The sequence below is a fragment of the Trifolium pratense genome, linkage group LG7 (assembly GCF_020283565.1).
Source record: "Trifolium pratense cultivar HEN17-A07 linkage group LG7, ARS_RC_1.1, whole genome shotgun sequence".
In the NCBI taxonomy this organism is placed as follows: Eukaryota; Viridiplantae; Streptophyta; class Magnoliopsida; order Fabales; family Fabaceae; genus Trifolium; species Trifolium pratense.
Window position 1 is genome coordinate 51,808,017 of NC_060065.1, and position 14,428 is coordinate 51,822,444.

Here is a 14,428-nt window from a genome sequence, read left to right on the forward strand (position 1 = left end):
TATTTGTTTTGAGTTTTGAAAATTATTAAAAAATAAACTCAACCCTGTTAGTTTGATTTTGAAATTTGTTTTGGCACGTTGCTTGTTTTCGAACAATACTTTATTTATTTTAATATTATTTTATTTTTGTTTTGGATGAGATTTTAGTTTTGGCATATTAACACATTAATCTAGACTTATGATCTCTTCATTTTTGAAACGAAATTAAGAGCTCTATTTAGAAGAAAAAAAAAATACTCCCTCCGTCCCAAATTATAAGGGAAAATAAAAAAATCACACTTATTAAGAAAAAGTAAAACATGAGAATTTGAAGTATGTTTTTGTGGGTTTTCCTTGGAATAAGTTGCATAGGAAGATGTAAAAACAATTTTTATTGGTTGTTGTTTATTGAGAAAATGAGAGAGAGAAGAAATTAAATGCAATTTGCATTTAATTTTATGAAAATAAGGAAAAAAACATTCTTGAAAATAATTTTTCTCTTATAATTTGGGACAAAAAAAATGGGCTTTTTTCCCTTATAATTTGGGACGGAGGGAGTAGGTTAGTTCAAATTCATTCATTGATTTTCGTAATTTTCTTTTTTTCATCTTTCTTTCCACTCAATCAAACAGATGTTAGTGTCCATGTCTCTCTAAACGAAGTTCTCAATTTCTTTTGACAAATAGAGAGATCCGAATTCATTAACCCGCCACATTTTTAAGAATCAGTGTTTGCTCCATTATTTATACTTGTAGATATAAATACAACACAAGTGGATGATTAGTTAGACCTATTTATTTTAAGGTTATTGCTAACTAGTGTCCGCGGGACACTCTATACGCATTTCATTTAAATAAACTTTTTATTAAAAAAATAAAACTACAATTTCCAATGCGTTGACTTTACGTATTTTCATAAAAATTTTATAAAAAATTTACTATTCAAGGTCTTATTTTTTCACATATGGGTCCATTAATTTTTCACTTCCACTTGTATCTCTCGTAAATAAATGAATCTACTCAATTTTTTACCCATTTTTATAAGTAGACCATTAGATTCATTAGTAAATTTCATTAATCCTCCACTTGTATGTATCTTTTATTTTTTGTCATGTAGCTTTCACCTTTAAGGTAGATAAGTGGAATGACTGAGTTCGAACCTCAGTCCACTACATATATAATGCAATGTCCTACCAACTAAGCTAAGCTCACGAGACATATATCTCTCTTTTAAATAAACAACAAATAGAAAATAGAGCAAACTTAGACTCAAATGAAACATAGAAAGTAAAGATCCCTCTGTTTTCCTTTTAATCCATTTAGGCTTTGTTTGGGAAGATAAATAAGTTAGCTTATAGTTTAGTGTATAAGCGAAAAATTCTATTTGGTAACAATTTTTAAAAAGGAGTTTATAACTTATAGCTTATTTTTCAAACAGTATTTTATCTTCAAATTTTATCATAGAAAAAATTAAATATTAATTAAACATATCTTTTTTATGTCATTTCATATTTATAAGTTAGTTCAACCGTCAATTTTACCAAACACTACAAATTTAATCAGCTAACTTATTCACTATAAGATAAAAACTAACTTAAAAACTATCTGCTATAAGATAACTTATCAATTATCCCCGAATCCAGGTTCCCTCCATTTAGCCTATTCTCCATTTAACCCATTAAGTACATGGATGTGTGACATGTGTAATAAAAACAATCTAAGGGCTGAAATAAAAACTTAAGAAAAAAGTATTTGTTTAATAAAAAAACTTGTTGTAATTCCCTTTCACAGATACAAAACTCCATCTTCCTCTAATCTCCACCGCCATCCGCCGCTACACCAGAAATCACGCTTTATCTTTCTCTGCACCGTCGAACGAACCTTTTGATCCATGTTCTCCTTTCCCTCTTCGCCATCGTTCCGTCTCGACGCGTCATCTTCCACGGCGTTTTTCCATTCTCGATCTCTCCTCCTTCTCGCATTGCAACTCATTCCTCCCTTTGATTCATTCTGGAATTTGAATCATTTCTAAGTTTCATAACACTTCTTCTCAGAGATGAATTTTGTTAAGTTAGTTAGTTGGCTTGTATTTGCTGGTTTGATTCAACTGTTTTTGTCAAAATTCATTTCAATTTTGTTGTGGTTTGCCATTATAGGGGCGGCGCCGAGATTGAACAAAAGGGACGGCGTCGACTGCGGCGGAGATGAGAAGAAGAGGAGTTCCGTATCAGATGAGAAGGGGAAAGTTACTGGGAGATGCATTTTCATTTTAACCAAACAAATACTAATTTTTCAGCCATTGGATTATCTTTTTGACACATGTCACACATCCATGTAATTAATGGATTAAATGGAGAATAGGTTAAATGGAGGCAACCTGGACTCATTATCCCTTATTTTTTATCAAACCGAACCTTAGTCGAGTTTCACGAGTTTGGATATGGTCCATTTAATGTGTCTTCCATTTAGTCTATTTGTTACATAGTTGGATGACAAGTGGAAAAGTTAATTTTCAATGGTTGAGATTAAAACAAAGCAAAATCACATTTTCCTTCAACAAACAACAAAAGCTCTCACCGCAATCAACTCCCTCCGCCGCCCCATCCTCCACTCTCACCGTCACCATTTTCCCCATTTTTCAGTTTAAAGATTGAAGATCTGAAGTCGGGTTCTACTCACCATCTCTCATAGTCCTCACCACTACACCGTCACTGGGTATGCTAGAAAACCCTTTTCTTGTAACACCCACAAACCATTTTCTTTTCTAACTCCAAAAAATTGAAATTTTTATTGCTTCTGTTATTTATGCAGATCAAAATATTGTTGGTTCTGTTTTGATGGCACTGATAAATAAGGTATGCTAAATGATGCAATTTATAGTTAGGTTAATTCCCATTTTGAAGACTGCATAGTGAATTGCATTGGTTTTGAAATTAGAAAAACAGATTCTTTAGGTGGTGGTTACTATGTGATAAGGAAAACATACAAAATATGTTGATTCATCTATGAAGCACACACTTCTCACATTAGGCGTGTCACGGGACACGACACCGACACTTATAATTACATTGAATTATGTCTTTTTTACAAATTATTATCGGTGTCGACGTGTCAGTGTCAGCGTCCATGCACGTGTATACCATATTGAACATACTTATGAGTGTTTTACCACTGTTAACTCAATTTCATAGGATATCATCATATCCTCAATTTCATGTACGTGTATACCATATTGAGCTTACTTATGAGTGTTTTACCATTGTTAATTCAACATGGATGCTATACATTGCTATGCAGCTACCATAGCTTCTTGGCGATGATGTACTGTATGGCATGCAACATTTTTATGATTTCATCATCATTTTTTAAAATTTTTTTAACTGCCTAGCAATGTTTAGTTGGTAGTTTCGATTTCTAGTCGAAGTTGCATATCCACCCATGAAAAAGGACATTTTATCAATGTTTATCCCTATCTTTGCATTTTTCGCCTGTATGTTTGTGACATAATTCCTTAGCCCTTTTGCTCCTACTGAACCACTAAGCATTTTGCTGGGCCACAGGTGTCATTTTTCGCATTGCACAAAGTACTCCACTACTCTATTAGTGGATCAAGACCGGTGATTGGAGAAGCAATGTGCCATAGACTTGTTCGTCATTTCTTCCTTAGTCTGAACCAATGTTCTTCACTTCATTCAGCTTCTTCTTCACTGCAAAAGCTTGAACCGACTGTTAGAGCTGAAGTAGAAGCCAAAAACTATGTTAAAATTCCTGATATCATTTCCACGGAGTTGTCTCGATCCCAAAATTCAAATCCTTTCTCTTTTTTATCGTCTTTTCCGCAGAACTTACAAGTGCAAATTGTTGATGAAATGTTGCAATCTTTTATATCCATCAGACCACGCTATAAGCCCCAGCTAACCTATTCCTACCTTCTTTCCTACACCCTCCAAAGTTCTCACCCCCTTCCTCTTGCACTCGCTATCCTACAACGGACTCTACGTTCTGGTTGCTTACCAGTTCCTCAGACTCATGTTCTCCTCTCATCTGCTTGGTTGGACCGGCGATGTCTGTCGCATTCTGTGGCTAATATTTTACTTGAGATGCAATCAATTGGATATCATCCTGACTGTGGTACTTGTAATTATCTACTATCATCTCTTTGTGCTGTTGATCGGTTAGTGGAGGCAGTTAATGTGTTGAAGGGTATGGGTGGAGCAGGATGTATTCCCGATTCAAATAGTTACGACATTGTAATTGGTGCAATGTGCAAAGCCCGAAGGACTTCTGACGCTCAAGATTTAATGAAGCAAATGGTGGAGAAATATTGTTTGACCCCAGACCATGGAACAGTGGTGAAATTCTTGACAGCATTACGGACAAACAAGGAGATATGGAAAGCTGTTGAGGTGATTGAGTTCCTGGAGAAAGAGGGAAACTCTGTCGGATTTGAGAGTTATGAGTTGGTGGTTGAAGGTTGCTTGGCGAGACGTGAGTATGTTTTGGCTGCAAAGGTTGTTATGGGGATGACAGAAAGAGGTTTTATACCGTATATCAAGGTGAGGCTGAAGATAATCGAAGGTTTGGCGAGCATCGATGAGTGGAAGATAGCTTGTGCTGTGAGAGAAAGATTTGCAAAACTTAAATCTTAGCTGTTAAATTACTTATAGTTAGCCTAGTTCTGTTCTTAACGATGAAGCAGAGAGTTGCAGCTCTTGAATCTTAGATTTGCCAATCATTTGGAGGTATGATCTCTTAAATTAACGCTTGGAAAAGGAGTGAGCATATACAGGAACAGGTTTGATTGAGTTGTAGAATTAAAGTTCCTTAGGCTGACTTTGACGGCTGTATTATATTAAAATTAAAATAATTCGGCTGTATAGTTTATTTTTGACACAGGAAAATGGAGTAACTTTTTGTGTATTAGTAATATCAATTGCACAGAAACAGTATAATAATATCAATTACACAGATTATAAAATGGTGGGAAATGCTTTATCGTTCCAGTTTACAGTCATCTTTGTTTTTCTCAGGAATGATCATTGGCATTGCATGATTTCTTTATAGCTTACTAACCTTATAATCGACTTCTCTTTATTTGGTTGAATATTTTATTTTATTTTTTGAATAATTTATTTAGCTGAAATGATAACACATGTTTAACGTTGCAATCACAAAAAATTTAAAAATATCGGGGGAGCAATTTCTTTTTCAGAGTTCAAGGACAGGTCTACTGAGGTTGGTTCAGGGACCTACAATGGTGTTCATTAAGGGAAGGTTGAATGGTGAAAATGAGAAATTGAGCAAAGTATATTGCATTATTATATTTGGATAGTATTGTGGAATTTTCTTCACCATATTATTAAATTCAATCAATAGCTGTTGTGTCTTCCTAAAACGTTTCTTTGTTAGCGTGAACAATCTTTCTTGAGCTAACATCTTTCATTTTTACAACCACAACAGGTCAATTATCCTAGCATGCTGCTTAATGTTTGACAGGGTAGGTAGGATCCATGGCAATGCCACAAGTGCCCTCTTTATCCTTAATATCACGCTTCATCTTAACATAACCTGATTCACCCCAGTCATTTGCCCATGAATTCTTCACAAGCCAATACTTTTCACCATTTTCTTCTCCATACCCAACTATAGTCATGGCATGATTGAGGTCCTTTCCACAACTTCCAGAAAAGACACCTTTTGAATAAAATTGAAATGCAAAACTTCCAGCATCAGTTGCAACGGAGACAGGCTGATGAGCAACTGCAGCTTTTAGCATTTTCTCATTGCGAGCAGGTACTTTTTCATAGCCGCTTATAGTTACCGCATTGCTTTTAACTTTTGCTTTGTTACAGGTACCACTTGTTCCTGTTAAAGGATATTCTTTAGCAGTAGCTAGCCCTCCATGCTTTTTGATGTAGTTGAATGCTATATACATGTCGCCACCTTCACATCCTTTATTCCCTCTTTTAGTATCACAATCTATCAGCTGTTGTTCTGATAGAGAAACTAACTTTCCTGTTTTTATCTTGTGGATGCCTTCCACAGCTGCCACGGCTGAGAATGCCCAACAACTTCCTGCATCGAGTTTGACACCATCATGTCAGCTCAAAACATAAATTTCGTAAATGTTTAAGCACGATCTTTAGCTAGCTAACTTAGGATTAGATAAACATCAGAAGACTTAAAAAAACGTTTTGTTGTTAGGTAATTCCTTAAGATAAGAAAGTACTTCCGTAACCGTAATAGATATAACTACTGTCAAATTTAAATCACAAAGACTTCATATAAAGTTTGTATAGACTTGACGTTTAATTGTGTATGACTGTATGGAGCTAAATCCTCTACATCTCCTACACTTTAATTTTAACTGTCGAGGATTGTGGTTCTGCGCATATATGTGTGTGTATATAATAATAGTATATTAGCAGCTAAACTTTAATATCTGAGAAAATGAATAAACTTGATTTGCAATAAATTACCACAACGGCCTTGATCTTTGACATGTGTAACAACACTTTTCTTCCTCCAGTCAACGCTTTTTGGCAGAACTCCATGTTTATGATATGTGAAATTTGTCTGTGCACGCAACCGAGGCAGAAAACCCAAATAGCTGCTTTTGAACTCTTCATTTGTACGATCTGCAAACTTGTTGTCTGTTAGCTTGTAAGTGTGGTTTTGAGAGTTGTGAAACTCTATAAACTGAACATTTGACTGGTAAATGTCGAAACGAACTTCCCATTCTTCTCTGTTTCCATAATGTCGTCCGTGTCGTTTTAGCCAAGTTTCATACCTCTTCTTCATGACTTTCGGGTCAGTTGAAGTTTTTGTCTGCATTGCAGGAAATGCACTTGCAGTTATCCATAGATTGCACACAACAAGATTGAGTATAACAATGCTTAATGTTATAGTTGTCCTCATGGTTAGTTCTTACTTTTTAGTGGATATGTTAAATGATAGCATTAGCATAGCTTGATATTTATAATCATAAACAACATACATTACTTCTTAATGTCTTGTTTATTTTATTTATGCATTACAAATTTGCAATGCATATTCAATTCTGTTTTGAGAGTTTTAGCATGACAAGAATTGTGGAACTCATTTTTTGTGCATGATCATAAAGAAGACGTACAGGTCTTGTTAGGCATTTTCCACAATTTAGGCAGTTTCAGTTGGTGTGAATAGTTTCAGTTTCAGTTTATTTTGAATTTACATGTAGACTATAAATATTTTTGTTTGATATATAGTTTAGGCTGATATTGTCTTAAATTAAATATTATTTCTTAAATTTAGTTCATCTCTTTAGGGTGCGTTTGATCTACTAAAAAATAAAAAATTGTACACGACTATTTCTGTCGTGTTGTGTTTGATTTTAAAACTGTCATGAGACAAAAATTAAACCACAAGACAACTTTTTATCCTCTGCATAAGTTTTCTAAAATACTAAAATTACATTTTTGTCCACCAAACATCGTATAAGACAACACTTGTTTAATACCTTAAAAACATTTGTGATGTCAAGTGATGTTCTGTCCGGTACATACATTTTACAAATCAAATGGAGTTGGTTTATGTCAGACAAAAATAAATTTAAATTTGAATATATTCTAGACTAAATCACTCTTTTGGTACCTTAAATAATTTGTTGATTTGTTTTAGTCCCATAACTAGGTTTAGTTACATTTAGGTCACTTAGCTAACAATACACATTATGTATAATCTGTAGTAACAATAAACATTTTCTAGTGATTATTATAGAATTTCGCAAAGTCTCATTTTTTAGTCTCTTTGTATGAAAAGCATTTCTAATTGTTAGTGGTGTTTTTATTCTGTTCACTTTTACTAAAATAATGGAATGAGAAGCTTTTCCGTATTTAAAACTTAGATCAATAATTTCATCTTATCTTCCCATCGAAATTTGGGAAAATAAAACATTGATTAATAAAAAACATTTTTATTTCTTCTGAAAATACAAATATATAAAAAAGGAAATTGCATAAAACATTGGAGATTCTTTACTTTATTGATTGGGATTCTTATGTTAGTTAGGATTCTTTTGTTACTTCAATGAGCACATAGTTTATTGTATTTGCAAATATTGTAGTAGTACATAATGAAGCTAACAAATTTTGCAATGTGGTCTTCATGATTGTGGAATATGATGATTGATTTGCCAACCAAGTTTTATGATTGTTTCTGAAAATGAGATACGTTAACACTCTTTCTAACACTCACTCTTTATTCAGATGAAATTCATGTAGGTCTCATTACTTTACATGGGATCTATGTTTAAAGCAAGAGATTCATATTGATTTCAATCGATTAAAGAACGAGTGTTAGCGAAAATGTTGAAAAGAGAGTGGTACTAACGTATTAGATCCATAGTTTAGTGACCAAAACTATGATTTTTTGGTATGTCCTTCTCACTGCATTTGATGTTAATATACATACCTGTCTAACCATATTTATATATGAATAGATGAGGAGACTCTAACTCAAAAGTCTAATTCATTAGGTGGGATAGTCTTATAACTTAAGTATCATATTAAGCACTTATATGTATTTAATACGAGACTCCTAGCAACAAATTATTCCATTAGAAAATTGGTCATGCACCAAAATAATGTCACATTTAGAAGAAAATCACATGCAAATAATCAAGGGTTATTAAAATGAATTAGTGATCCAATAACGTTCAAGTGTGTTTAGATTTCCATTCTATTTATATTCTCATGTATATTATTATCGATGTTGAGTGCCGCTTTTCCCTGTCCGAGAATCTCCATCTGCTCTAACTGGGCGAACTATAATCCTTATGTCGGACGTGAGTTTGTTGAAGCTACAAACCCTAATTTTTCCATAGATATAAGTTTGGAAGACATTCAACCCTTGCATACCTATGAACTTAAAGATGCTATTGATTATAATATGAAATCCCATGAAGGTGCTCTTAATCATGTGCTATATATGTCAAACTTTTATCTCCTTATAAAACTACATTAATTCAAATTAAGATAAGATGATGGAAGAAGGTACATAGAAAGACATATATGCACATCCACATAGAGAGAAAGAGAGCATATACCCTACATGTGGGAATGGTTTGGGGACAAAGCAAAGAAAGCATATAGTGCATGCAAACAATTCACATGGGAGCATAACATGATCTTCACAAGAAGACCTCACTTTTTCCTCTCTTTCACAGCTCATACCCCAAATCCCACGAGTCCACACAATCCTAACTATATCTTAAATTACTGTATAGTTAGCTTTTTAATGAAAAATGATTAATGAAAAACATTGCACCCCATGAATAACTACTACACCCCCTTATTATAAATAGTATCTAATTATCTTATGCACATGGCTTTTGTTCTCCTCTAAGTTAAAGATCACAAACCCATATGATTTCATCAATCACTAACCCCCTTAAGTGGGGTTCTCTCTCCTTTTGTCTTAGAGACAATGAATTATTCAATAAAATTTTATCAATAACATGGACACGATTCATCCGAATCAAATCAATTACCTAATTCTGTTTTCATATCTTAATTTTGGACACTAGATATGCATCTCATTTTGCTTTTTTTCTAAAAATAAAACACTCTAATTTGAGATCTTTAACCTACTTCAAATGGAATTTGGTTTCCTTGCATTCAAAGATTTCTCACATTCACGTACTCAGGACGGACATCGATGACCGTTCAAATTTCAATACTAATTTTGATCTTTTAAAAAATAAATAATCAAACTTTAAATATGTATTGTCTGATTATGATTTAACGACTACCGATATAGTAATTACGTAAATGTGTGGATCTCGACCGCAAGGAATTCAAATTCCTTCCAATGTACCTAATTGGTTAGCTAGAGTTTGACTGTTTTTCTTTAACCAATGATTGAACTTATTAATATTGCAATTTATAAACACACAATATAATTTTGAAAGGGCTAAAATTAGTAAGTTATGATAAGCATATATAACAAAAATTGTAATAAGAAAAGATTATTATAAGGGCATGTCACTAAAGAGAAGGCCACAAGGGCACGTGGTGGCTGATTCCCACTAGCTATTAAATCCACTGGCGACTTTCCAGTAACACCGTTGAGTCCCTCTTCCCAGCTGTTCATAGCTGTCCATTCCCTCTCCATCCCCATGTGACCCTTACTGTACACAAGATACCCTTCAAAAAATAAATCTTTTTTTTTTTTTTTAGGATTTTATATCTTTAAACAAAATATAACAATATTTAAAAATTCAAAACACATTTCACATCACAAAAAAGAAAAAAAAAATCATGATTATATTGTTTAATTAACTTTAGCTTTCTTCCCTCTAACATTCCCTTATGGTTTCTGGGGATATACATATTTATTAAAGGGTTGTGTTAGAGGCTCATCACTTTCATTTTTCTTCTCTCTCTCTCTCATTCATATATTGTATATTAATATTTTCATGCAAATGAAATGTTCATATATTTAGATATATAGCATTTGTTGTTATACAATACTACATCATTATCAATATCAACAAAACAAAAACATATTTTGAGGTTTGCAAAATTCTTGTTTGTTAATTTTGTCTCTCAAATGGCACAATTACCTCCTAAGATTCCAAATATGTCACCTAGTTGGCCAGATTTTTCCATTCACCAACAAAATATTATGCCAAACATGTCACAACCTAATAACATTGTCACAACCACAAACAATAATCATCATCATAGTCAAAATCCTTCATGGGTGGACGAATTTCTCGACTTCTCGTCCGCAAGGCGAGGCGCTCACCGAAGGTCGGTGAGCGATTCTGTTACCTTCTATGAAACGCCAATGCTCGATGATTGTCCTAGTAAACAACATACCAACAATGATAATGAGTTTGACAAGTTTGATGATGAACAATTTTTGTCGATGTTCAACGATGAAATAGCCGGTGTTCATAATATGCCGCCGACATTGTCCTCGTCGAATCCTTCGAGTCCTTCGGATCAGAATTTTTTCAATGATGAGAATGAGACAAATAAACAAGAGAAGAAGGTGATGAAGAAAGAGGAAGGTTATGAGAAGCAATTGAAAAATGAACCGGATGAGGTTGAAAGCCAATGCAATCAAGAAAATTCACACCCTCAAAATAACAACAATTCTACTTCTTCTAATGATAGAATTACTGATCCAAAGAGAGTCAAAAGGTAAATTATCATGCAAATTTTAATATATATATGTTATGTTAACACTTAGGATGAAATTTAATTTATTTTTTTCATCTCTAATTTTCAATTTTTTCTAGTAGTATATGTTTCATTTATAAAAATATGCTTAATTTTCCTAAGAAACTTTGCAATGCCAACATGACACAATTCTGGAGAATGTGTTCTTAATTATACTTCATTATTGTAGAATATTTCTTTTATGAGCATGAATTTCATATTCTAGTTATAATTTTGATTAGCTTGTCCGTAGAGAAAATGACAATTACCACCAGAAACTCACACACAACTACAAGGCTCCGATTTCTTAATTTTAATAATTTGTGGATCTTCAAAACCAATATAGTTTGTTGTCCTTCTTGGTTTCTATGAAATGTTTTATATTTTCTATATTAATTTATATATTTTCTTTGAGTCTTGCAACTAATTCTTTTTATTTTTATTTTTTAATTTTTTCCATTAGAATCTTGGCAAATAGGCAATCAGCACAAAGGTCACGTGTGAGGAAGCTGCAATACATATCAGAGCTTGAGAGAAGTGTAACTTCATTGCAGGTTAGTTTGTCACATAACATGATTTCATAATCATTTTTATATAATTTATTTATTTGATGTGTATAGTATAGTAGAAATGATCAAATAATGATAATGTTATTGACTTTTTGTTGACCACCAATATTGAAGGCTGAAGTTTCAGTGCTATCTCCAAGAGTTGCATTTTTGGATCATCAACGCTTGCTTCTTAATGTTGATAACAGTGCTCTCAAGCAAAGAATTGCAGCTCTAGCTCAAGACAAAATTTTCAAAGATGGTAATTTAATTATTTCTTCATTATACTATTTCTTTGATTATTTAAATACTCTACCTGTCCCAAATTATAAATAAAATTTGATCAAAGAAAGTTAACGTATTTAGTCCAAATTTTTGTTTATAATTTGAAACAGCATGAATATGTATATATTATTATTAATGAGTGAATTTATGAGGATAAGAAAAATGTGTACTTTTCAATCGAAAGACAATACGGTTTTAATGAGAAAACACGTCAATAAGATATAGCATAGCTTTAAAGCAAACTAAGTACTCCGTATTCCTACACGCAATTACATATATTAGTCCCTTAAAATTACTGAAATTTATTTAAGAGATTGACTTATCTCACATATACTGTTCCATATGCACGAACTAGGATTGGAATCTAGACCAAATAGTAGTTTCTTGAAGTTGGTTAAGTTTTCTTGCTAGAGAGGAATAATAAAACTACATAGATAGATTAGCCAAATTGGGGTGAAGAGTTATTACTACTAATAAAGTTGCACTATTTCTAGCCCTCTATCGTGAAAGTTGCGGATTTGGATTCAGGGCAATCACACTGCATGTAATTAGTACATATAGACCGTATGATCAAGATCAGTCAGTCTATATTTTAAGGTGGGATTTTAATTATTTATAAATATAAATTTCGGACTTTAAGTTTAGATAATCTAATCTTAATCTATCGATTCATATATGATCGACTGCACTACGGTTACTATTTTCTGAGTGTAGACAACTCCAATCCAAAAGTAGCATACTATAGACTATAGTATTAGTACTTGTATTTCATTAAATTTTATAAGGGAAGAAACAGGCCAATAATTATGAGACTGCACACCAATTTATATTGAATTTAGTGAAAGTGTTTCTGTTTGCATGCATGCCTATTTATGTGTCTGTATATGATCATGTGCCCTGTCTCATAGTAGTAATAGTAGTACTTCTCTTGTGCCCTGCCTCAAACTTCAAACTCAATACTTCCTCTATATTTAAGACTCTTTTATTATATAAGAATGTTGGATTAATTAATTAAATTCAAATTCGCTAAAGTCAAGATTCTCGACATTCACACATTCAGGTCATAAGTTGCTCAATCAAAATCGAACGTCTAATATAAAATACAAATTTTTCGTTTATAATTTAAAAAACTAAGTTTAAATTTGAATTATCTGATCTTGATTAATGATATGTTTGCATGCAGCTCATCAAGAGGCACTGAAGAGGGAAATAGAGAGATTAAGACAAGTATATCACAATCAGAATCTCAAGAAGATTGAAAATGTTAATGGATCACCCTTACCATCTCCATCACAAAAGCCAATGTGTGATGCTCAAACAGAAAATGAACAACTTCTCAATGTATGAACTCAACCCTTCAGAAGATTCACACTAATTAAGTAGCTAGCTAGCTTATATATTATTGCACATTATATTGTGATTCTTTCTATTTTTTATGGGAGAATTTTTTTTATTTTTTATTTTCATTTCTTATGACATTGTAATGTAAATTGGATGATGTCACATTTTATCAGGTCGTTAGATATATTGTGAAAAATTAATTAGAACAAATATAAATCAGTCGATTTCACAATGTAGTCAACTGTAAATCGTTAGATTAAGTTTTTATGGAACAGGATTTAATGTTGTCCAAAAAGGTGCAGTTTTCACACAGTTTAGATCAGAACCGTCTGATCTAAAATATGTGGCTGATATTGTTTTAATATATAAAACTGTGTGTTAAATCATAACCGTCTGATCTGTAATGAATGGCTGCGATCTGTTACTGCGTTAAACTGCGTTAAACTCCAACAGCAGGAAATTCGGATCCAGTTTTTATCTCTTAAATTAACGTCTGCAGTCAATTGTACCATAAAATCAAACTTATAATATCTATTATGAAAAAGGAAACTATATTGGAGGATGGAGAAGTGACATTATTGGGTGGTATGGTAGTACTAGTATTAGTACTAGTAGGGTTCTTTCTGTTATGAAACAAGAGGAAGCACGTGATGTGTTTTAGGGACCACTCTCAAAGTTTGCATGATTGGAATGCAGGGAAATACATGTGCTGCAGTGGCATCAAAAGATAGGGTGGAAGAAACTGTTGTGTCTGCTTTAATTTGATATATTTATATAGAAAAAATGGAATGGAGGTATAATCATAATAATAATGTTTGTTGATGATTCTTTCACTTATTTATTTGGTGTCTTTGATTATTTTTTATTACTTGTTTTGTGGTTTTTTTTCAATCATTCATTGGAAAAACAAAGACTAGTGGGCTTGTGGAGTGATGGATTATGGATGAAATGAAAGAAAGTGTGTTAGTCATGAAGTCATATTGAATTTAATAGGTTGTTTGGTTGTATTTTTATGATTAATATGTAATCATTTTATTTGATATATAAATTAAAAAATCCAAATTGTAAA

The 14,428-nt window shown here is 32.7% G+C and overlaps 3 protein-coding genes across 4 annotated transcripts; 2 read left to right on the forward strand and 1 right to left on the reverse strand.

Annotated features, from left to right (window-relative positions):
• Positions 1-1,683: 1,683 nt before the first annotated feature.
• LOC123897644 (pentatricopeptide repeat-containing protein At1g06270-like) lies at positions 1,684-5,771 on the forward strand. 2 transcript variants are annotated; one of them, XR_006805113.1, is made up of 4 exons: positions 1,684-2,693; positions 2,790-2,833; positions 3,539-4,720; positions 5,439-5,771. XR_006805113.1 is itself a non-coding variant. In XM_045948358.1 (4 exons), the coding sequence occupies exons 3-4, from the start codon at positions 2,816-2,818 to the stop codon at positions 4,625-4,627; spliced, it is 1,107 nt and encodes a 368-aa protein (XP_045804314.1). In that variant the 5' UTR covers positions 1,684-2,048; positions 2,135-2,693; positions 2,790-2,815; the 3' UTR covers positions 4,628-4,956. The 2 variants fall into 2 exon arrangements, 1 of the variants encoding a protein (XP_045804314.1); XM_045948358.1 differs by lacking the exon at positions 5,439-5,771 and having other exon boundaries at positions 1,684-2,048; positions 2,135-2,693; positions 3,539-4,956.
• LOC123897646 (zingipain-1-like) lies at positions 5,461-7,287 on the reverse strand. Its single transcript, XM_045948360.1, has 2 exons — positions 6,458-7,287; positions 5,461-6,053 (listed from the first exon to the last, which is right to left on the reverse strand). The coding sequence occupies exons 1-2, from the start codon at positions 6,894-6,896 to the stop codon at positions 5,461-5,463; spliced, it is 1,032 nt and encodes a 343-aa protein (XP_045804316.1). The 5' UTR covers positions 6,897-7,287.
• A 1,756-nt stretch (positions 7,288-9,043) lies between these two features.
• On the forward strand, positions 9,044-14,428 carry LOC123897645 (basic leucine zipper 34-like). Its single transcript, XM_045948359.1, has 5 exons — positions 9,044-11,167; positions 11,649-11,739; positions 11,869-11,995; positions 13,202-13,359; positions 14,056-14,428. Exons 1-5 carry the CDS (start codon positions 10,569-10,571, stop codon positions 14,122-14,124), a joined length of 1,044 nt encoding a protein of 347 aa, XP_045804315.1. The 5' UTR covers positions 9,044-10,568; the 3' UTR covers positions 14,125-14,428.

Excerpts from the sequence above, each read along its gene's own strand:
- LOC123897646 (XM_045948360.1), bottom strand. The coding sequence starts at position 6,896 with ATGAGGACAACTATAACATTAAGCATTGTTATACTCAATCTTGTTGTG. Across the intron at positions 6,054-6,457 it reads CAAAGATCAAGGCCGTTGTG|GAAGTTGTTGGGCATTCTCA; the intron begins GTAATTTATTGC and ends AACTCGATGCAG.
- LOC123897645 (XM_045948359.1), top strand. The coding sequence starts at position 10,569 with ATGGCACAATTACCTCCTAAGATTCCAAATATGTCACCTAGTTGGCCA. Across the intron at positions 11,168-11,648 it reads GATCCAAAGAGAGTCAAAAG|AATCTTGGCAAATAGGCAAT; the intron begins GTAAATTATCAT and ends TTTTTCCATTAG. Across the intron at positions 11,740-11,868 it reads GAAGTGTAACTTCATTGCAG|GCTGAAGTTTCAGTGCTATC; the intron begins GTTAGTTTGTCA and ends CCAATATTGAAG.